Source organism: Manis javanica, chromosome 1 (assembly GCF_040802235.1).
Source record: "Manis javanica isolate MJ-LG chromosome 1, MJ_LKY, whole genome shotgun sequence".
Lineage (NCBI taxonomy): Eukaryota > Metazoa > Chordata > Mammalia > Pholidota > Manidae > Manis > Manis javanica.
Genome location: NC_133156.1, coordinates 155,730,030 through 155,753,455, shown reverse-complemented (window position 1 = coordinate 155,753,455; position 23,426 = coordinate 155,730,030). Strand labels below are relative to the sequence as shown.

At 49.1% G+C, this 23,426-nt stretch overlaps 1 protein-coding gene and 1 pseudogene across 8 annotated transcripts in view; one reads left to right on the top strand and one right to left on the bottom strand.

Annotated features, from left to right (window-relative positions):
- LOC118971896 (protein CREG2-like) overlaps positions 1-11,668 on the top strand; it is a 34,878-nt pseudogene extending 23,210 nt beyond the window's left edge.
- FHL2 (four and a half LIM domains 2) overlaps positions 1-23,426 on the bottom strand; it is a 77,368-nt gene that overhangs the window by 35,392 nt on the left and 18,550 nt on the right. For 7 of the 8 annotated variants that reach the window (XR_012132331.1, XR_012132326.1, XR_012132324.1 and 4 more), the window contains 3 exons: positions 20,628-20,802; positions 13,137-13,306; positions 10,556-10,742 (listed from right to left, as the gene is read on the bottom strand). Coding sequence is in view for 2 of the 8 variants with exons in the window: in XM_073238891.1 (XP_073094992.1) it covers positions 10,556-10,742; positions 13,137-13,306; positions 20,628-20,802 (532 nt within the window). In the remaining 6 variants the exon portion in view is untranslated. Of the gene's footprint in view, positions 1-9,290; positions 9,866-10,555; positions 10,743-13,136; positions 13,307-20,627; positions 20,803-23,426 lie in introns of those variants that run through there. The other variant, XM_017669553.3, reaches the window with a different exon arrangement.

The window sequence follows — 23,426 nt, the reverse complement described above, 5'->3', positions numbered from 1 at the left end:
TTCATGTGCCACTTCCTTTCTGCCCTTTTCTCCGAGGTCTGTACAGATCACACGGAGCCGGAGCTGAGGCTAACTGGGCAGCAGGCACATGTGATCCAAGAGGCAGCAGAGCTTTCTCTGTAAGATTCAGCAAGACTTCAGTGTGCTTATAGTCTGGAAGGGCCTTGGCTGTCCGTGCCACCTTCCATTTTACAGATTAGGAAACTGAGGGGGTGGTAACTGGAAGGCAGATAAATTAAGTCTCACACCCATGCCCTCCCCACTGCACACGGCGCCTCTCCCAACTCAGCCTCGCTCCCTCTGGCTGCTGCTCTCCCTGTAGCCACCTTCTTGCCTTCCAAGTGAGTGAAGCATTGGAGCACAGGCAGCTTCCCTTTTTAAATTCACTGTTTGATGCACATCTCTAAGCAAGATACACAACAGGAGTTTGGAAGGGACACCCAAATACCCAATGTAATGAAGAAAGGATTCCGTCAGAGAATGATGTGTTACATAGTGGAGCAGACAGAGCAGCAACTCCCAGACCCATTGACGCAGCAGGAAGGGAAGGGCAAAGCACGCTTCAGTGGACATATGCCTCTGCAGGGAGCGGCTGTCCTATTTCTGATGAGTATCATCCAGGCGGAGGCAGGGTGGGCCATGTGGCCCTAAGAGGCGTAGCATCAGTCAGAGCAGCAAGCCCTGGCCGCCCAGGCAGGTCCAGAGGGGTGGCAGAGGGGGCTTGCATGTGGCTCCAGGGAAGCAGCCCATCAGAGGCCAGTGCTGCAGGTGAGGCACTGCAGGGAGGCCCAGCCCCCAGCCCACCCCCACCCAGATCACCAGATCACCGGATGGCGGGCACTGGGAGGCAGCACGGCCTCTAGAACAACCCGACAGCCCCAGAACCCCAATCCAGCTGCTAGCTCCAGGCCTGGGAACATGGCCAGGTTTGACTCCTGAACCCTCTGGTGGGCTGCAGGGTAATGAAGCCATGTCCAGGGAGCAGCCCGAGACCAGCAGCGCCACCAGATTTGCTTGTAAAATCAGACTCCTGGGCTCTAACAGTCTCTGAAGATGGGAGTTGTAGAATTTGTATGATTAAGGAACACTGGGAATTCTTAAAACATACATAATTTGGGAACTACTACATTAGAAGAAAGAGCTCTGATTTGTGGTTGATTGACTTTAATCCTAAACCCACCAAGTAATACCAGCCTGGCCTTTAGCAACTTGCTTAATCTGCCTGAGCCTCAGTTTCTTTATCCCTAAAATGGGACTGACGGTACTCACAAGCGTGTGTGGGAATGAAGAAATATGGCCGTGTGGGTAAAGTTTCCAGCACATGGTCAGTATCAACAATGGTGGTGATTGTCATTGGCAGTTGTGCCCTCTTCGCAGAATTGGGGGTGGCGGAGACAGGAAAGGATGGTAGAAACTGGTGACCTCCTGTGTACACTGTGTACCTCATAAGTATGGCAGCAATCACTTCTCTAACACGGTTCTGGGCCAGGCAGCACTCTAAGCAAGTGATGTAAATAGCCCACGTGACCCCTACAAGCATCTCAGGAGAGGCGTACCATTGCTAGCCCCTTTCTGCAGGTGAGGAAACTGAGACACAGGGGACACAAGGAACTTGCATAAGGACCCACAGTTCACCTTTGAATGGGGCTCAGCCCATCTTTACCCCTGCACTCCCTGCCTCCCCAACACATAGTGTCAGGTGGGAATGTCCCCACAGCCTTTTGTGAAGAACTGGTACAGAAGCAGTCACACCTACAAAGTTCAGAAGTATTTTAAGGTGTCTTAAGTTGTTTGAGTATAATCTCCATCATTTGAGTAGCACTGCAATAGAGGCAACACGTGGAACTTTATTAAATAGATAAGGACAAGCTGTTGCAGTAAAACACTCCAACAGGTATTTATTTACTGAGCAACTGCTATGCAATGAACCATGCTCAGCACTGCCCGGATAAGGATGAAAGACAGTGGCATCCAGCTTTGAGAGGAGGAGAAGGATGTGAGGCCCATGGAAATACTCCTGAAAGAAGCAGAGCATCCTAACCCCGCAGGAGACATTGGCCTGGAGATGGATGGTGGGGAGAGAGAGACTCTCATGAATGATCCTGTGCCCCTCCTCACCCTGCGTGCTCTCCCTGCTGCTGTCCCACCCACCCACCCCCAGATACCACCCACACATGCCAGGGGCCCCAAAACTGTATACAGAGCCAGCTGGAACCTCTCATCTGAGCTTCAGACCCAAACTCTAGCTGCTTCCTAGACATCTCCTCCTGGACATCTCAAGGACACCTGGGCTCAGCCTCTCCCCTCCCCAGAGGGCTTCTTTCCTGGGCCTTTAGGAGCAGACCCTTGGGTAGCACCTTGCCTCCTACACCCTCTTACACCACCAGGCAGCAAGCTTCAACTTGTCTTCCTCCCAAACTTTCTCCAGCTGACACCTCTCTCCTGCTTGCTTCTCTCTACCACCTGGCCCCAGTGTGGCGGCCCTGTCCCCCATGCTTGCTCACCTGTGTCTCCCTGGGTCCCTGCATGCCCCTTCCCCACCCACTCTCCATCCCAAAGCTAGAGGTATCTTTGCAAAATGCACATCTCCTCATTCCACTGCCCTGCTTCAACTCTTCAATGCTTTCCCATTGCTCTTAGGATGAAATGTAACAGTCCTAACATGGCCAGTGAGATCTCCATGGTTCACCCCTGAGTGGCTCCAGTCTCCCTGCCTGTGTCCTGATTCCAGCCATCTTTGTTTTTTCCCTGCCTGGGAACCCTAGCCCTTGTTGTTCTGTCTGTCTGGGATGCTTTCTCTGCTGCCTCTTTATTTTAACTCCACTAATTTCCACATTTCAGCCTTCCATGGCCCTCAGAACACAGACAGGTTTCCATGTCATATGATCAAATGAATATAGCACTAAGGGTATAGCCAGCTGTCTGCCTCACCTGCCAGAGGGCATGCTCTGGGTGAGCCGGGCTGTGTTCTGGGTCTCTACCAGCCCTGGCAACTAGCACGGGGCCTTGAACATTGAATGGGGCTACATATTTATCAGTGATTGGATGGAATATTTGAGTTGAGCCTTGATGTATATTAATTTCTCATGGCTGCTGGAACAAATTGCTACAGACTTAGTGGCTTACAACAGCACAGATGTATTCTCTTCCAGTTCTCAAGGTCAGATGTCTAAAATGAGTCTTTTTTTTTGGTATCATTAATGTACAATTACATGAGCAACACTGTGTTTACTAGACTCCCCCATTATGAAGTCCCCTCCACATACCCCATTACAGTCACTGTCCATCAGCATAGTAAGATGCTGTAGAATCACCACTTGTATTCTCTGTGTAGTACTGCCTTCCCCTTGCCCTCCCACACACATTATGTGTGCTAATCATAATGCCCCTTTTTCCCCCTTACCCCTCCCTTCCCACCCACCCTCCCCAGTCCCTTTCCCTTTGGTAACTACTGTCCATTCTTGGGTTCTGTTGAGTCTGCTGCTGCTTTGTTCCTTCAGTTTTTTCTTTGTTGTTATACTCCACAGATGAGTGGAATCATTTGATACTTGTCTTTTCCGGCCCGGCTTATTTCACTGAGCAAATACCTTCTAGTTCCATCCACATTGTTGCAAATGGTAGGATTTGTGTACTTCTTATGGCTGAATAATATTCCATTGTGTATATGAACCACATCTTCTTTATCCATTCATCAATTGATGGACACTTAGGTTGCTTCCATTCCTTGGTTATTGTAGATAGTGCTGCGATCAACATAAGGGTGCATCTGTCTTTTTTATTTTCAACTCTTTCAGGCAGGTTGGTGAGTTCAGTTTCATTTGGGCCTTTTTCTGGGGTTTGTGAGATTTTGGTGTGAACCATGTTGTTTTGACATGTCATATTTCTTGAGGTGCCCACTAGTGCCCAGAAGCTCCAGTCTCTGGAGCTGCTCAGCCCGAAGAGTGAGGTTGGGGGCAATAGGGGAGTGGAGCTGGTGCCTGGGGGGAGGAGAGATCTGTTTGCTGATTCCTGTCTGCACTGCCTGTCTCCCATGTCAGAGCCAGTGGGCGGAGCACACAGGTGTAAGCCTCTTTGCTCGGCATCTCTAGCTGTGGTGGGCGGGGCCTCCCTCTGGCTGGCCTGCCGCCAGCACAGTGACTGCCAACTGGCGCCTGCCGGCTGGGAGGGAGGCACCAGCAGGCTGCGTGTCACAGTGGGGGGCCTCGGAGCTGAGCAGGCAACCAGGGGGATGGAGCGCCTGAAGCTCCCCAAAGTTCGCAACCTACTGGGCAGCCCGAGCAGACAAACTCGTCCAGCTCACCCCTCCCCCGCGCAGCAAGCTCCACACAAACCCTGCCCCTTCAGCAGCAGTCTAGCTGCAAGAAAGCCTCTCGGACCGCCTGCCTTTCCCTGACCCACAGCGGCCGGGTGTGGATCCCGTCCTCCACAAACGGCCGGAATGTCAGGTCTCTCAAGGACTCCGCCTGTCGGAGCTGCCCATCCTCCAGAGCACCACACAAGGTAGGTTTCTGCTCGCAAAGCAGAGCCCCGGGGCCAGGTGTTCAGCAGTGCCAGGCCTCCACCCCCTCCCTCCCCCCATTTCTCTCCCCACCTCCTCCCTCCCCGCCGGTGAGCTGGGGCGGGGGAAGGGCTCGGGTCCCCCGGATCAAGGCCTTCGTTCGTTTCCCTGTTGGGTGAGACAGCTCTGTTCGTGAAGTCTGCGTGCAGTCTGGTGCAGCTCCCTTTCCTGTTGCTGTTTTAGGGTTAGTTGTATCAATTAACTACATTCTCATGCTATTTGTGGTTTGCGGAGGAATTCTCTGTCTCACCTCTCACGCTGCCATCTTGAATCTAGACTCCCCTACTGGTTTTTATTCATAGGCTTTTAATTGTGTAGCTTCTCATAGGTGTCTGGAGGTACACTTCCAGAGCTCCTATTTTTGTAGCAGTTTTATTTGTTCTCCCAGTTCCTTTTGATAACTCTTCCAAACGTCAGTTTCTCAGTTTGCATGCATTTTGGCATGTGCGTTAACTTCCAAGTCACTGCTTCAAAGACTTCATGCCCTCAGAGGTGGCACTGCCCCCTTGTTGTCTCTACAGGTAAGAAAGTAATGTGGGTTTTATTTTAAATAGAATGTCCTCCCTTACATTTATTGTTTAATGCAAATTATGGACTTGACTTTTCTTTTCCAGGTTATCCAGACTGTAAACACTCAGATTTTATGAAAGAGAAAATGATGCCAAGAGAGAAAGTGACTTCTCTAGAGGCATTCAAGGGGTTCCAGAAGAGTGACTAAAAACTAGACTAATTGCCCTCTATTAAACCAGACAGGTTCCTTTCATGCCTTCCCCTCCCCGCACTCCCAATAAAGAGTATAACAGTGCCAGCTTTTGGAAAAAGTACTCATAGGGACAGTCAGCTTGGCTAATGAGGAAAGAGATGTAAGTGATACAAAAATTTACAGTAGTAGTTTTTCACTGTCATCAGCAAACCTTCCTCAGGGTGGGCTACGAGGCAGGCAGGGCCCAGGTCCTAGTGTGCTAGCCTTCTGTGTAGTCTTGAGTAAGCTCTGTTCTCTCTGGGCTTCTTTTTCCTTCTCTGTCAAGTAGGCAGATTTCTCTGTGATCTTATGTCTCCTCCAGATCTTACATCTCTGTATTTCTGCCTTATACGTAGCCCTCAGTCTGTCATTTGATGGCCAGGCAGCAGATGAGAGGTGCACTCAAGTCTGACTGAGCATCACTGATGATGATTAAGAATTTTGAATGATGACTGTACAGTTTAAATTTCTAAAATATAATGATTAATTGATATAAGTATCATTTTTATTCTGCTTTAGTATAGCTAATTTTTTAAAAGGAAGTAGGGTTTATTTATTAGGCTGATTTATGACTTGAGGGCAAGGCTGTGTTCCAGTAAAACTGTTTTTAAGAAAACAGGTAGTTGGCAGGATTTAGCCCATGTGCCATAGTTGGCTGACCATAATAACATTCCCATCACCTTCAAATTTCCATCACATCCCCTTCTGGTCAGAGAAGTAACAACTTTGCTGACTTATTGTAGTTTACTTTTACCTGCTAACATTTGTTCTCTTTTATGTATGTGTTTTATTTCACAATGTAAACTCCTGTTTAATAGAAACAATTACAGTAGAACCATCTTACAGCCAGTCAGAAATATCATTCAGTGTCATGTCCCCCAGTAGATGGAGGGGATGGAAGAATTGGGGTAGAGGGAGAGGCAAGTTTTGTAGGTGGCTGAGCTCAGACTTCATAGACTCTTTCCCCTGAGATGGGTGTGGCTGCTCAAATCCCAGTTCACTTCTTCCAAGATTTTCCCGTAATCTCTGGCTTTCAGCATGTGAACTATGCTATGTCTCAACTGTAATTCAACATTTGGAATATGGACCTATTTGCATTTTTAGTCCTTTGACTTTGCTGAGCTTCTTGAATGTGTGTTTTTAGATCAATGTATTACATCAAATTTGGGGAACTTTTCAGCCATTAATTCTTAAAATGGCTTTTCTGTCTCTTCTCTTCTGGGGCTACCACTCTGTGTGTGTTGGTGTGAATGACATCTCACATTTCTCTGGGGCTCTGTTATGATTTTTCTTCATTCTTTTGTTCTGTTTGCAAATTTCATAATTTCTACTGATCTATCTTCAAGTTTACCGATTTGTTTTCTTCTCCCAACTTGAATCTACTAGAGACCCTCCAATGAATTTTTCATTTTAGTTACTGTACTTTTCAACTCCAGAATTTCTATTGGATTCCTTTTTTATAGTGTTGGTATTCTGGTAATTATTGGTATCAGTGTTTGATGAGTAATTGTTAAAATACACGTTTCTTTAATTTAAACAAGGTTCCTTTAGTTCTTGGAACATGTTCATAATACACATCTGGCCAGAGTTTGGTCAGAGGTTCTACTTAAGCACCTTAAGCTAGTAAGAACTGTGCTCTTTGCTGATGACCTGGGTGTGACTTGGGGAGTATTCTCAAGTCTGGTCCACATCCCACTGATTGCTCCTGAGCAGCTGCCACCCAGTCCACGCCCGCAGCTCACTGGCCCCTGGAGGGTGAGTAGGCTTCCAGGAGGTATCTTCTCAGCCATCTCTTTCCTGGTTCTGTTAATCTGGCTGGTCTGCCATTTTGGTTGACGCTGCTAGTATGGAGCTACCCGCCCCCTCTGAACTGCTCACCACCAAGATCTCTATTGCTTTCAACAATCCTCTTAGTCTATCCTTGATCTCAAATAAAGTCAGATCCTCGTGCAGAGCTGTTGAACTGTTCAGAGCCTGCCTCTTCCCCATGGGGGCCGGACAGTGTCCAGCTTCTCCAGCAGTTACACTCCTCTACAGGTAGGTGCTGGGAGAAAAGGACTGAGAGCCCCTGCCCCTCTCAGATGCCAATTTTAAAGTTCCACCCTATGAGCAGGCTGGAGCAGGAGCAACCGAAGCCCCAGGATTCTCGAACCGTCACACCTGGGGCAGAACCCTAGACCAGTGAGGGCCCTTGCCTTTTGGGTTGTGCTTGCCCAGGTAGGTCAGTAGGAGTACAGCTGCTGTCCCATGAAGTGGGAGCAGGGGTGAGATGGGATCAGGCTGGGGCTCAAATGCCACAGACTCTCTCTGTTTTTAACATGTAGTTGACTTTACTGAATGAATGTTTCTCTATTTGCTGTATGCTTTACACACACACACACACACACACACACACACACGTATGTTTCACTGCGAAGAGACTCAGTGGAGCTCTGCACTCTGCCTTCCAAAAGTCTCATGCAATCAATTCTTTGGGCCTTAGCTGGGCTGCTTGGAGACTGGTCCACACATCTGTGGTTCAGTTGTTGGCCACTGAGATTGGTAGGGATTTCATACAAAGAGCTTGGGTTTCTCTTTTCTAGAATTTCCTCTCTTTCCACAGGCTCTTTAATCCCAAACTATGGCCTCTCGTTCTTCAGTAGGACTGCAGGTTTCTCAACAGTTTTAGTTACTCTGTTGGCTTGTCCTTGGATAAAAGCCATAAAAATGGGACATGTACCCTGTTCTCTCTTCAGGCTTCCACTCCCCTCCAAAGTCTTCCTGCTTTGGGTCATGTTCCAGTATTTTCAAAGTTAAAAAAAATATTTTTTCCAGAGTGGCTGTTATTTGAGGGAGGACGAGTCTAAAATAGCTATTTACTAGAAGTGAAACTACCCTAACCATAAATTTTTAAGTTGGGTAACTTACAGTTGGAAACAGCTAGTGAATCTATAGTTTTAATGAGGAACGGGTAAGATGTTCCACAATGAAATTGAAAACGCTTTTTCCTGTTTTGAGTAGGAAGGAATTTTGCAATTTTTATTTCAAAAAGCACATTTGCAAGAATGCTCTCACTTTTATATTATGAAGTAAGTGGAAGGCAGTAGAACCACTAACAAGGGGTGGAATTACTCTTTTTAAGTAAAGCCTCAAGCTGACTTTAAGGCCACAAGGCCTGTCTCAGACACTATCAAACGTTTCTCACAGACACTAACACTCAGATTATGAACCTGACTTCTTGCCCAGCCATGTATGCCCAGCAAAGTGGCATACATGGGACTTGATTTCTGCCAACTTTTTCTGTTGCCTAGAGTGTCATTTTATCATATTACATTGTCTTAGAAAACTAAGGACAATTATCCTTTGTTCATTCTAAAAAGAGAAAATTGCAGAGCCCTACCTCATCTGTCACTCAGTGCCTTCCAGCTGTAAACTCTTCTCAGAGATGATTCCCAGGCCACTGTCGACTGGCAGTTCAGAGGGTCACCTCATAGCACTGAATGTCTCTCTTTACTTTCTTTCTTTACTTTTCGGAAATGCTCACTGAAGGCTTTCCGTAAACCCTAAATTGCTGGGGTGTTATGAATATACAAATGGACAGATGTCATCTCTGGCCTTGAGATGCATCTGTCCTGCAACCCTTCACTTTGTGGGCGAGAAGGTAGGTTAGTGTAAGACACAGATCCACTGACCACAGAGAAGCCCTGAGCTCTGGCAAGGAAGGCTCCCCAAGCCCCTCCACTCTCATGCGCTAATGTCCTGCAGCTTATGTGATGGCATCAAGTGCAGAGCATTAAATTCCAAGAGGAAGAGTCTGGGACAGGACAACAAAGAGCAGGTGCTGACTGAGGCTCCCTTTGGAATAAAAGGCCTGATGCAGTCTCAGTTACCATTCTGACCAGTCAGAGCCTGCTCTTCACACCGTGACCCGTGGCCCATGCAACAGCATGTTTTTTATGTGGTAATGTTTAACCATTAACCATTACATCACACACAGCACTTCTCAGAGGGCTTGTTCTGGATAACTTTATTATAAGCCATATAATCTTGCTTGAGGCCTTACATGACTGGAAGTTACACAGCTGTAAATACCAACTCTTCATTACTTTATGTGGCTCGGAAGACTTTGAAGTTCGTGACATGCTAACTGCCCTGAACAATTAAATAGGCCGTGAGGGAAAGTATATTTATGAAGATATCATTCAAAAGGGCTTTTACCCTTGGATTTGCCTGCCTTGATTACAAAAATTCAAAACTACCTTTCCCGCTGGGGTTACATGAGGGTTTTCTCCTTCCCTAGGGCTGCACTCGCGCAGGGGACTGGAAGGGCACATTCACTAACCAGCCTGTCTCGAGAAGCCCTGGGGAGCCTCCGCCAGGGTGTGGGGAGGCTGAGGCCTCACTGAGGAAGCGAATCCAGCAGCTGCAGGGCCCTCAGATGTCCTCACCGCAGTCGGGGCACAGGATGTCACCCCTCTCTGTGAGGAAACCACGCCCCACCAGCGACAGGGAGCACTTGGTGCAGTTGAAGCAGTGCTTGTGCCACTGACGCTCCTCGAAAGAGATGTACTTGGTACCGCCGAGGCCTGTCAACAGGAGTGGCAAGCGGTGAGCAGAGTGCGGTGGGGCTGGGTGGGTCAGGCACCCTGCAAGGTTCTGGTCCAGAGCGTTGGGGGCTGCGTCCCCCGGGCGGGGTGTGGCCTTGGCTGCAGGTGGTGGGGCCCAGGCCTGATCCAACACCAGACAGAGCCCCGCCCTCATCTCACCCCGTGCAGAGCCCCGTGCCCATCACCCGTCCCCATCGGACACTGTGCAGGGCCTCGCGGAGCTCACGGGGCACAGAACATACCAAGCTGGCTCCAACCCCGAATGACAAAGGCTGTAGAGCCTACATGTACATCTGTTTGCCCCACTAGAACCGAACTCTGTGAGACAGGGAGCTGATTTCTCTTATTCCTCATGTCTGGGGCTCAGATTTTCTGTGATTTAGTTAAGGAAGCACCAAAGGGGGCTTAGAAGATGGAAATGCTAACATTCTCTGGACTGGCCAGGAAAAGCATCACAAATGAAACGAGACACAGGTGGGGGAGGAGGGGATGGGTATTCCTGCAGAGGGAACATCAGGATTAGGTACAGAGGCTACAAGTGCTGAGAATTGGCTGAGAGAGGCCCATCGAGGCCGCTGGCAGGTGGGGACTGTAGGCGGGAGAGAAAGCCAGCTTACACGCCGGCGGGTAGCGGCGCCCACTCCCTGGGGAGCTCGATGAGGCACTCACCACTGATGGGGTGTGTGCACCCAGCACACCTTTTGGCGTACAGGTCGCAGAAGCAGTTCAGGCAGTAGGCTAGCTCCTCTCGGGATGTGAAACGCTGCCCGGACAGTGGTTGTTTGCAGGCCGTGCACACGAAGCACTCCCGGTGCCAGGGCTGCTCCCGGTAGGTGACCCCCCCGGCGGTGATGGGCTGCAGAAAGCGAGAGGAGCAGGGTCAGGTCCCGAGGCAGAGCCACCTGCCCGGCACACGCCCTCAGGCTCAACTATTGCCCCTGGAATGCTGCAAAATGCTCATCCAGAAAACACTCACTTTTTGTTAAAAGTCACTGGGAAACTGCTTCCTAGGCTGCAGTCACCTCTTTATTACCCTTCCACATGCTTTCAGTCCCTAGCGGTGACCCTGGCATCTGGTTCGTGTCAGGTCCTAGGATGCCTGCCCTCTGCCCTAGGTGCATCTTAAGTGGAAGCACTTCTGGCAGCGTCAGCTTTCCGAGACAGGGAGGACGAGGGCAAAGTTCGGAGGCTCAGGTTTGAATCCTAACCTCAGTCCTTTCCGGCCCTGTGCCTGTGGGCAGGTCACCTGTAAAGATCTCTCCATACCTTTGGTGGTAACCCTGCACCGCCTATAACTGCCATGCAGTTTCCTGTGGCACAGAAGGAAGAGGCTTAAGGACACCCTCGGGGGCTGGGCCGGCTGAGCTGCTGTGCAGCAGGGTGGTGTGGGGAGAGTGGGCCCACAGCCTGCCCTCTCACCGAGCCTTGCAGTCCTAGAGCATTGGTGAGCAGCCAGATGGAGAGCTGGCCATCAGTATTGTTTTGCCTAGCATTTTTCTTCTCCAGCTGTTGCTTTTCATAGTCATTTAAATAAATGAATAAGGGGCAGAAGTGAGCAGGCTCTCAGAGGAGTCTGGAGGGGTCCCAGCCTGACTGTGGCCGTGGAGGATGGAGGGGGCAGCACCACTATTCCTGTTATTGTGTCTTAGCTGCTGTATCATCCAGTGTCCCCTTCAACCCTTACATAATTTCCATTTTACAGGTGAGTAAGCTGAGACCCAGGGAAATGAAGTGAGCTGCCTAAGAGGTCGGTCGTACCCAGTAAATGACACAGCAAGACTGGAGTTCAGCACTTCCTCCAGGCCTGTGTTCTTTTCATTAAACTATAAACCACGAATGATGTTTCTGTAGATTCCCTCCCCTAGGAACGGAATTATGCAAAATACGTTGGGTCACAAGGTATCTGCGTGGACGTAGCAGGCGTGTATATGAAAGCTGCTTCCTCTGGAATGTACTCCTTGGTCCTCCCTCCATCTGGAGACCCCGTCCCCCACCCCACCCCACATCACCCGGCTAACTCAGTTGTGTGTCCGCATGTATGCTCCTTTATAAGAGAATCCTCCCCTACCGCCTCCCTCTCCCACACCCCAGACCAGCTCACGGCCTCACAGTGGACGCTGTTAAGGCTCTGCTCTCCAAAGCACACTTGTAGATAAGCACTCGAATGTTTGGCACTGGAGTGTCTTTTCCACCATGGCACCCTGGGGTGCCTAATCACGGTGGGAGGAATGGAAGTTTCTGGCATGAATGCTTTCATGGGTACGAATGAAACCCACAAAGATGTGCTTCCTAGTAGGATGCTTTCACTGCTGCAACTGAATAGGACCAGAAGAAGGGGAAGGAGACAGAAGAATCTTGTATCTTGATAAGAAAAACGGAGTGAACAGAGAAGAAGGATCCTGATATAAACCCAGGAATGAGAGCTCTGAGTACCAAGGGACATATCATAGGTAAACGGCATAATCATAAGAGGGGAAATAGGAAGACATGGAATTTTAAATAGTAAAGAAAAGTAATGAAAACAAGGCAGAAGGAAAAGAGAGAAGGGCTTATGGGGAATTAGCGATACTCTGCCCTTTGGAAGGGTATAGGCAAAGCAGGGCATTCTAGCCAAGGCCTCAGGTCCAGGGAGCAGCAGCAGGCTCCCACAGGTGACACAGGAGCCAGCATGAGGCAGGGGACAGCCTGAAGTGAGCTAGTCCACTGGCACTGCCCAAAGTGAGCCAGGGAAGGTGCCGTCCAAGAGGCTGGCACAGGCCCAGTGGCACCGAGACCTGTGAGTGAGAGGGCCTGCACTGCCGGGGTGGCGGGGTAGGCTGGGGGCCTCTCCTTTCTCTAACCTGAGAGACGCACATCACCCTCTGGACAGGTGTAACGAATGATCTGCCCCCTCCGCAGGGGCAGACTTTTCCCTTTACGCTTCTCCCTCCCTCGTCTTTCCCATCTGCCCCCCGTGGCTTTAGGTTAGTGCAGGTTTTTTGCCCCCTCAAGGAGAGCACCGTAACAGAGGCAGCTCTGGAGTAGTGCTTCCTCCTCCTCTTTAATGTGGAGTCATCAACATGACAGGTACTTGGAAATGGTTAGGATAATGGAGTTCTATCTCAGATCACAGCTGTGCTCTGCAGAGGAGGGGAGCACAGGTCTGGTGGATGAAGAAGAACATGAGGTTACGGAATGCGAGGGAGAGCTGGCATTCATGGCCATGGAGGTGACCCACCAGGATGTGCGGGCCCACAGGGCAGGGAGGTACCTTTTTACACTGGACGCACTGCAGGGCGTACTGTTTCTCATAGCAGGGCACACAGAAATTCTGGTTGTCCTTAGGGATGAAGCTCTTGGTCCCAATTGGCTGCTGGCAGCGATGGCAGACGAAGCAGGTCTCATGCCAGCTGCTGCCTTTATACTCCATCTTGCGGGTGCCTGTCGTGAGGGTTGAGGAGGAAAAGAAGAAAAGAACAGAGTGTTGCAAAAGCCTGGCTTGGGCTCCTAGCAATCTGCACTGAGAACTTGCTGCCATCTAGTGTTGTGCCTGGATCAGGTCACGTTAGTCCCCAGAGGCTCACCTCTAAACGGGAGCATTTTTATTTTGGAGAGGACAGAGTTGTCTTTTGGTTCACTGCTATACACCCAGCTCCAAGAACAATTTCAGTATATATTCAGTATTTATTCGTTGAACAGGGGGTTTTGAATATTAAGTGAAAATGCATTTGATTTTCTTCCTCAGCCTTCCAAAAATTCCAGAGAAATCTGGCATAGCTCAGACTGATCTTTATGGAGTGTAAATCTGGGGGTATGGGCACATGTTAATAAACACCCCTGTGCTTCTCAGTGGGAGAGAAATGGGCCTGGTGTAAGTGAACCTAGAGTCTGAAGCCTGATTCACCACTCTATGAACTAGCTATAAACCAAGCCGCCACACCCTTACAGGTTTTCTGCACTGCACTGAGTGCTATTGTTAAAATCCATGTTATCAGTACACCCCATTTAGTAAGTTTCCCGTTTCCTCTTAAATAACTATTATCATTTGCAGTATTTACACCATTTCTTCAAATAGAGTGAGAGGTCCTAGAAAAATTAAATATTTTTGGGTTCAACCCTGAACCACCACCACCAAGCTTGATTCATAGCAAATGTTCAATATGTGTTGATTGGTGTTTTCCATACTTTACCAAAAAAAATTGTGTGTATTTATAGAAAGACGGTTCCAGATGGGTATTATGCAGGTACCCTCTGTATGCAGCAGAAGTAAAGGATGTGGGGGAAAAGGGGGTCAATGGGTGAAGAGATAGAAAGTGTTTCCAAATGCAGGGCCAGCCCAGAGGCAGCGTGTACATACGACCCCCCAGGCCAAATTGGGACTGCTGCCTGTTTCATGGCTTAAGTTTTATTGGAGCTCAGCCACACCCTTTCATTGGCTTCCATTACCTGTGACCTCTTTTGCACTGCAACAGCCAAACTGGGGAGTGGTGAAAGAGGCTTGAGGGCTGCAAAGACCAAAATGTTTATCTGGCTCTTTCTGGAAATATTTTGCCAACCCCTGGGCTCACTCAAAGGATGGGCACTGAGGATGGACACACAGGGTATGAAGGTGAATTAGGGGGAGGGCAGGGACCGCGGTGGCAGCTGAAGTGATGTAGGCAGCATACTGTAGGCATCTACCGACTCGTCCTCAGCTGTGAGTCCAATGACACGGTCGAAGTGACAGGCTAAGTGACCAGCTTAGCTGATTGGAAGATTGGTAGGGACATGACCCTCTCAAGAAATTAGGATACGTGTACAGAATCATTACATGATTATCTTACTAGATGCCATTTTGGGGTTACTTTCTGCTGTACTCCAAGATGGGACACTGGGGCACCCCCTCCCGTAGCATGTATAAAGTCCTCAGGGTGTGTGTGTACATGTGAGGTGTGTGTAGATGTAGGGTGTGTGAGGGGGTGATTCATGGGGAGGCACACAGTGACCTTCAAGGTTGTGGAACTCAACCTCGGGGTGATGAGCCCTAAAACAAAGGCAACACCACTAAGCAACTGAATTTCGGGCGAAAATGGGGAAGCATTTTGGTGTAGTTCTAAATGGTTTTCTTGGTCTCCAGGGGTTTATTTTCCCACGTACACCTTTGTCAGTGGCTTTTTAAATATCTGACCTTCCCGCTGATCAAGCAGCCCAGACACCAAACGGTTTTGTCAATGAAAATAGGGCAAATGTGATTATCAGTGAAGATCACAGAAGTGCATTCTAGTGTTCTGAAGTAAGTCTTATATCAAACCCAGTGCTCAGGATTCCTACAGGAATCCCCTGGCACTTCCAGACCAAGGCGGGTGGTGGGTACACATCTGAGAAGCACCAGGTACTGCAGTGGCGTCCCCATAGCCCTGTGTGCTGCAGTCATTGTGAAACATTGCCAGCAGGTGACAGCCAAGTCCCTTCTAACAATCGGCTGCCTAGAACAATTCTCCAGCAGACAGGAACTACGAGAGGGTACTTTTCCTGATTCAAATAATAAAGGAGGGACCAGAACCCTGGTGAAGGATTAGTGACAGCGTGAGCCTGTGAAGAGGATGCAGTGTGTCTGCAGGAACGTCTGCAGACAGGGCTCGGCATCTGGTAGGTCATATCCAGTGAAACTAGCCGATGGTTTGTGGTAGCTCTAGTTCCCTGGCTGCCTGCAGAAATTGACATTTGTAGGGTAGGAGCCAATGGCTAAGTTTCCATTTACTGTATGTCTCTTGTCCTATATAGCTAAAGTCACTGCTGATCTGTACTCCTCTTCAGCTGATTTGGTTGTAGCACTTTAAAAACCAGCAAAGCAGAGCAGTAGGTGCCATCCATGATCGGTGTTCACCTTCTTCTTTTGCACACGCCAAACTTTCTCCAGATGCTTTGCCTCTGGTGCCCAGTCTATCTCCTCTACGGAAGTGCCATCTCCTGACTTCCCTGTCCACTGAAACTCAGCTCCTCCTTCAAGACTGCTCACGTGTGATACCCGCAAAGTCCCTTTCCTAAGTCCTCTGCTCTGGGCTCCTACCTCCCTCACAACAGGTATCAGCCAGGTTCTAAAAACCCTAACAACAGATGGCAGGGAGATGCACATCAGAGGGCAGAGGAAGGTGCACTTTCAGAGACTGCTCCATGCCCACCTCCCCAGCCCATTAAAATCATGGAGTGTTCTGGAAATCTCAAATATTTTGAGAAAATTTCACATCCTGGTCTAAGATCTATTGTCTCCACCTAAATGCCAGGTATTTAACATTTTGCTTCCCAGTCCTGCTTCTCCTTGTTTCCCGTGTACCTGGCCTACTGCTTGCTGGCAGGACAGCATCAGCTAGGTGTTCCTGTGGCTGATGGGTTCCTGGAGGGCTGGGTCCAAATCTGCTCATTGCTCCAGACCTTGGGTGTGGAGCTTGACTCTCTGCTGCCTCTTCACATGCTCAGTACCTCCCTAGCTTGCGCATCACCGTCAGAAGCCGCTGCCCCAGAGAGGCCAGTCTGAAGTGACCCCCTGCATCCTCAGTCCCTGCACCTTGCTCCTCTGTTCGCCAGTGTGGCTCTGGCTGCTGTCCTTTTGTGAGAGCTTCTGGGAGCTTCCCAGCGCATGTCGTCCCCACTGGTGGCGGGGAACAAGGAATGAAGCAAATACCTGCCGGCTTGTGGAGTGGAAGTAAACGTTGAGCCACGCTGTTTCCTGAACCCATGGACAATAGCAAGTGAGACTTCCTCAGTGCAGGGGAGGCCCTCACCACTCCCTGCCTGTGTCCCCCAACTCCACGGGGGCCACAGAGGAAGGGGTGGTCACTGCCCCCGTCAGAGTCCTCCTCAGGCCCTGCCAGGGGCTCAGCGTGCCTCTGGCCACTATTGGCTGCAGTTTTGGCATCTGCAAAACAGGTGTCAGGCCCTCAAGTCGGGGGTGTGCAGGATAAACAGGGTCCTGTAGGCAGCAGAGGGCCCACACATGCATCTGCTTAGAGGGCAGTGATTGTGGTTGTGTTGTTCAGATTATTATGCAACACTTTTCACCATGGAGCACGAAATCTAAAACATTGTACCACCACTGCCCCTATGGTCTGATGGATGAGACTGCTGAACAGTGCTCAAATGCTCAGCGCAGCTCAGCTGACGTGTTCAATTGTTACTTGTTATCTAATCACAAGTTTCTTTCTCTTCCCAGTGAACAACATGAGAAACGGACAGTGTGCTGGTTAAACTTTATGTGTCAGCTTGTCTAGGCAGTGGCACCCAGCTGTCTGTCTGGCTGTCAGTCTAACATTGCTGTGAAGGTATTTTATAGATATGATTCACAGTTCAACCTGTAGACGTAGTATAGCAGATTACCCTCCACAGTATGGAGGTCCCGTGTAATTGGCTGAAGGTCTTAAGAGCAAAGACTGAGGTTTCCCCAGGTGGAAGGAATTCTTCTGACTACAACCGAAGTCCATCCAGTTTCCAGCCTGCTGCCCTGTGGACTTCAGACTCCAGATGATATAAACTCTGCCCTGAGTCTCCAGCCTGCAGATCTGCCTGTGGGTTTCAGACTGGCGGGACTGCTCCCCCGGCCCAGTCACCAGAGCCAATTCTATAAAATAAATCTCCACCCTATATGTATATCCTATTGATTTTTTTCCTGGAGAGCCCTGATTAACACAGAAGGTCAAGCCAGATGGAAAATTCAAGGCCCAGGAAACATGTCTGCATCCTTTATCATGGTTGGTGCTTAGGGTTAAAGCCTTGAACCAGTCCTGGACTGAGACTGCAAAATGATTTCCCAGAATCACTGCCAGACAAGCATCAGAGACTTGGGTCTTGTCCTCGACCTCATTGGTGGGGGTGGGGGTGGGGGTGGAAATGAAGTCTCACGAGGGGCAACAGCCAAAGGAAAGTCAGAGCACAAACAGCAAGGCCATAAATGAACACCTGCGTCTCTAACTTTCCCTGAGAACATGGAGTTCAGGGAAGGAGGGCAGGACAGACTGGCAGGGGGAGGTGGGGCAAATCAGAGTGGCCACAGTCACGCAGCACGGCCACCCCAGGCCTGGCCCTGCACCCAGCACTTGCCCTTCACCATGCCATTTCACTGGAGCTGCTCCCACACCGCTAGTTTGCACGCCTACCCGTGAGGTTGTGAATGCCCAGGATCACGAAGGTTATCCCCAGGGTTCCCTGCTGTCCCTCTTCAGAACCAACCACCATTACTGAGGTGGAGGGGAGGCAGGGATCGTTTACTCCCCGTCCCATCCACTTTTCTCTCTGTCCAGCCAAGACGGCAGTTCCAGGCCCCACAGGAAGAGCACCAGCAGGGACCCAATCCTGGGAGAAGTGGCAGGGCTGCTGGGTTTGCTTACACGAGGGCCAAGCCCTGCTGAGAAAGAACCAGCCAGCCAACAAACTGCCAACAGGTGACCACAGAGGACAGAAAGAAGGTCCCGAGGCCCCCTGGGCTGCAGGAGAAGCTGGGGTGAACCTGAAAGTCCAGAAAGAGGACTTGAGGAAGTCTGCTGAGAGTCTGGAATGGACCCTGCCTTGGGCTCTTGTCATGGAAACATACTAAAGATGTCACGTGTGTCTTTCAGTTAATTGTGGTTCTCATGGTTCCAGGGCTGCTGACGTGTATCTGGGTGTGACTCCTGGGGGGAGAGGCCTGCGGCTCAGCCCGGCTTCCCCAGGCTTTAATGTTCAGCCCCACTGTCTCCACCTCTGGGGACCTCATCAGGTGTCAGCAGCCTTCACCTAGTGGTGTAAGAGGCTCCCTGCCTGAAGTTACCACCCCGTGGTGCCCACAGTGCAGCAGCTCCGCCTGCCTTAACCCATCCCAGCAGAGCCGTGGTGACGTGGGCTTGGGCATCTGACCTGCGTCATAGGGTGTGAAAGTTATTTTTAAGATGTACTAATCAGAAAAATGTAGCAGCAATAAGAAACCATCTTACTGAAGGCCTAACTATCCCCTTGCCTTCTTAAAAATTATTTCTGATCCAAAATATCTTCCTAAAATAACACTTCCCGCATGTCAGTTTCTTGCTTAAAACTCCAAAGTATCTCTCCATTGCTTAAAACAAAGAAACCCAGAAATAATACAAAAACTCTGGAGCCTGGCAATCAGTCTTCCACTAAATAGCCAAGAATGTGACTCAGAATTATCTCTGTAGATTTCATTCTTTTTATATGTCAATGTGAATCCAGCTACTGTACAAGAAGTCCAGCAGGCAACTGGCTTTTAAAAATTAACATTCCATCTATTGTAACAAACTCAAAACCCTCAACTTAAGTTCATCTCACCCATAAATACTATGGCATTCATGACTATAGTGAATTTTAAAAATCACTTTTAAGGGGCCTTTGTGTTTGGCTCCGTTTACAGTGGCCTGACCTTTGAAACTATAGTTGAAAATTTCATACCTTTGACATACCTTTGGTCAACTAACCAAAGCTCAAGTTAAGTGACTGTTGCTGAAGTAAGTTAAACTTATAAATATGAAGAATCATTAGATATCATAAATGTCAAAACATTTTGTGAATTAAAAGCATTTCAATTTAAAATCCCAAGTGTAAATCACATATTTAGTTGCACGCTTTCAGTAAGAATCATAAGATTAATTTTCTCTACAGACCAATTCTTTTTAAGGTTCACACATACTTCATCAGATCATTTAACAGCATTGTCACTATGGGTTAGATCCCTTTACTATTCCCACCCTTGGTTCTGAACCTTCCTGGGATGGAAGGGGGCCCACCTAACGGAGCCATCTCCCAAGCAGTCTGAGGGCTCCCACCCAGCTGTCTTGTTTTCTTGGTGGCTAGAAGCCCCACCTGGCCTGCTCCTCCTGTGCCCTGCCTGGCTTCCAGTGCCTCTGGTGGGAGGCCTCAGAGTCCTGGGCCCTAGTTTCCAGTTACATTTCTTGAGCCCCCATCCACCCCCTGGTAAGGCAGTCTGTATAGCCAGCTGGTTAGCTGACCCACTGACTGGCTTCCAGAGTCTGGTTACTGCTTCATCCCATCCTTCTGTCCGTGGGATGAAGGATGCTGCTCGCTAAAGATGCTCCTTGGACAGAGTTCTCTCCTGTTAACGTGCATCTCTCGTAGGGATGCCAGATACAGTCTCCAGTGGGACTGACCCTAAAACATTACCTGGAACTCAGATTTAACTGGGGCTCCACATGTTTATTTGCTAAATCTGGCAAACCTGTCCCCCTTTACTGGCGTGGAGGATAACAGCTGACAAGATGCTTGTGAACGAGCCACAGGTCACATCTATGCCTTTCTCAGCTGGGTAGGGTTCAAATATTAGGCTCTTGCTCCCATTTCTGTGTGTGTCTAACAAGATTTATTTTTTAAATTCTGTATTTCAAAATTCCACGTGCTTTTGTTCACTGATTTTTTTAAATAAAAGACTCTTCTTTCTCAGAAAAAAAAAAAACAAACCAAAGTAATCTCCCCAAAAAATGAGGGACACAGTGTCCTGCACCCCCACCAACAGATATGTTGCCTTATTACTCTCCTTAGCTGTTGAGCCATGGTGGTCCCGTCTGGGTCTGTTTAGAACATGATGTTGGTTTGTTTGGGACATAACCTCCATGAGGACAGCAGACTGGGCTGCCTCTGGGCCCACGGCTCTAGGAGCAGCAGGGTCTTAGCCCAACACCTGGTCCACGGGAGGGCATAGGCATTGTTTGCTGAAAAACCAGAATGAGCACAAATTCAGCAAGTAAAAGGGAAGAAAGCAGAAGGCAGGAGACCGTACGTTCCTAACCTGGCATGATGGTCTTCATGCATTCCTGGCACTTGGATGAGTACTCGTGGGAGTAGCAGTCCGTGCAGAGCAGGTGGTCCTCCTTGGCGGCGAAGGGCTTGTCCACCAGCGAGCTCTTGCACTGTGAGCAGTGGAAACAGGCCTCATGCCAGTGTCGGTCCTTGTAGGACAAGTCCTGCAGACCCAGAGCACATTAGACAGTGAGAGGAGGGTGGGAGGGGCCATGGGGCTCTGCCTGAGTCGTAGCAGAAGGGGCGTGGTGCAGATCTGGGTGGCAGACAGGGAGCAAGGTGGCTGAGGCCAGCAAGGTTCTTGTGCCAGGGCCACCTGGCCTCCCGTGGACCAGGTGCTGGGCTAAGACCCTGCTGCTCCTAGAGCCATGGGCCCAGAGGCAGCCCAGTCTGCTGTCCTCATCCACCTGGCAGGAGCAATAAGGGGAGGCTACTTTTCTCTTGCTGCATTTTAGAGCAACTGTTTGGTGAGAGATGTGTGTGCGTGTATGAGAAACATGACTTGAAAAACAAATGGATTTATTTCCATTAGGTATTGTCTGCAAGAAAGAACAGCAAACAAAAACCTGCAATTCCTCAATAGGTCTTTGGCATATGGTAAGAGACAACAGACTGCACAGTGCCTAGGTTATGGACTGCTTAGCAACACAATCCTGCAGGGCAGCAGGACCACAGGGCTCACTGGCCGGAGGCGGAAGCTCTGGGCATGGGGAAATTCGGAGGAGCCCAGAGGCCAGGCCTTGGTTTGACCTGGTGGACGGTGAGTGGGTTGGGAGAACTGCTCCCGGAGGTACCAGCAGTGTGCGAAGACGCGTGGACAGCAGTGGGCTGGGCAGGGGGTTGGAGGGGGAATTCTGGGCAGAGAAAGAGCATGAGCACAGACAAGGTGTGAGACAGATGGAGTATTGGGCTCAAGGGACCAGTCAGGGCTGGAGGCCACACCAGGAGGGTTCTTCCATGTCTGCATGGAGTTTAAGTTTAATCTAAAGGCAGTGGAGGCAGATGGTCTATATTTATGGGGAGCAAAATGCCAAGACTGTGTGTGACAAGTGGCTAAGCACATGGTGGGGGCCGTCTGCTGGACACACCAACAGGGCACAGATGGGAGAGGCATTAAGGCAAAACCCACACTTTTTAGCAAAGGGTGAAAAAGAGAAACAAACTCCGGAGAGAAAACTGTGCTGACAATAAGCTACCCTTGACACCGCCTGAGGATTAACAAGCAATCTTTCTACACTTGCCTTTTTAAATAGCATAGGGCAGTTTGAAAGTGCCAACTCCAACTTGAAATGACTTCTTTATATCCAGTTTTATCTTAGATGGAATTATTTTTCTATTGCTATTTGTATTCCCAGCTCTGACCTGAAACCATCACCCATTTATTAATTAGGCAGAAACAGAATTTGGGGCCCTACACAGCTTCCTGTGCCGGCTTCCAGATCTTAGGTATTCTGAGCACCTGGCTGCTGTGTAGATGGCTCTCAGAATGGCCTACCAAAATGTTCCTTTACCGACACCCAGGTCACAGCTGGAGTGATGCTGAGTGTCAGTAATGAACGTGCACATCTTGGACTTGATCAGCAAGTCCTAAACACTAAGTTCAGAACCCAAATGATAGCAAACAGTTCCGTTTTGCTGACATACTGTGGTATGTGTATGTTTCCCAGAACCTAGAGCCCAGCTAAACCTTGATTTGGTGATATATCTGCACACTGTTTTAGTCCAAGGAATTAAAACAAGAATTGGTGTAGAATCCCATGGGAAGCAGCTGCATGAAACTGTGAAGGGCATGCCTCTTGCTGTGACCTCTCCCTCCATCCTGCTTAGAAGCTGGCTCCCTAGGACGCCTGGGAAAAGAATTACAGCTGACACAAGAGGATAAGGAAGGAAGGGGAGAAGAGCATGGAATTTTCCCGGTGTGGAACTGAATGGACTTGTCTCTGCACCCCAGCACCCCGGGGAGCTGTGGGTGTTCTGGGCTGCCCACTGTCTTGCCTGGAACCACAGAGGCAGCTCATGGAAATGCTGCTCCCTCTATCCTTTGTGGGCCCCACCCGAGGACTGTGTGTCCCAAGGGCAGACAACTCTACTGTCCCTTGCGTTCAAGCCTCAAGTATGTTCAGAAATTTTGGGGAAAAAATCACCTGTGCTTTATTGGTTATTTTGACAATTGAAATAAAATACAGACTGCTTTAATTTGAGCTAATAACTACACAAATTTTATAAACTGCAATGCCCATACTCTGCACACTCCCCTTCTTCTTGAAGAAATCATTAGTCTTTCTGGGATACCAGTGATGTTGTGAGTTCGAGGCTGTGCACAGCCCTGCAATGTAAATACTATTCCTGAAGCTCAGAGAGGTTCTGAACTTGCCCATGGTCACAGAGCTGGTATGTAGATGAGCCAGAGTTCAAGCTCAAGTCCTTCTGATTCAAAAACTATTTGCAGTGAACCATACCAGGTACAATCCTGGTAGGGTTTGTGTTACTCTTTGCTTCCAAAAGCTGTACCTTTGATGAGATCTGTGTATATCCATTCAATAAATTCAGTAACAATGCTGAACTTTGTACCAATGAATGCAATTCAACATTGCCTTTGTTTAAACTGTGAATAAAGTCACACAAACCATTTAAAGCCTTGTCCAGTAAGAAGAGTAATCAGCCTAATTCAAGAAAAGGTGGGTTTTTGAGGATGCTGTAACGCTGACTATAGGATAAATGCATTTAGACTTTTTTGTATGGAAAACACTACGGCAGTTCCTTAAAAAATCAAAAATACAATGACCCT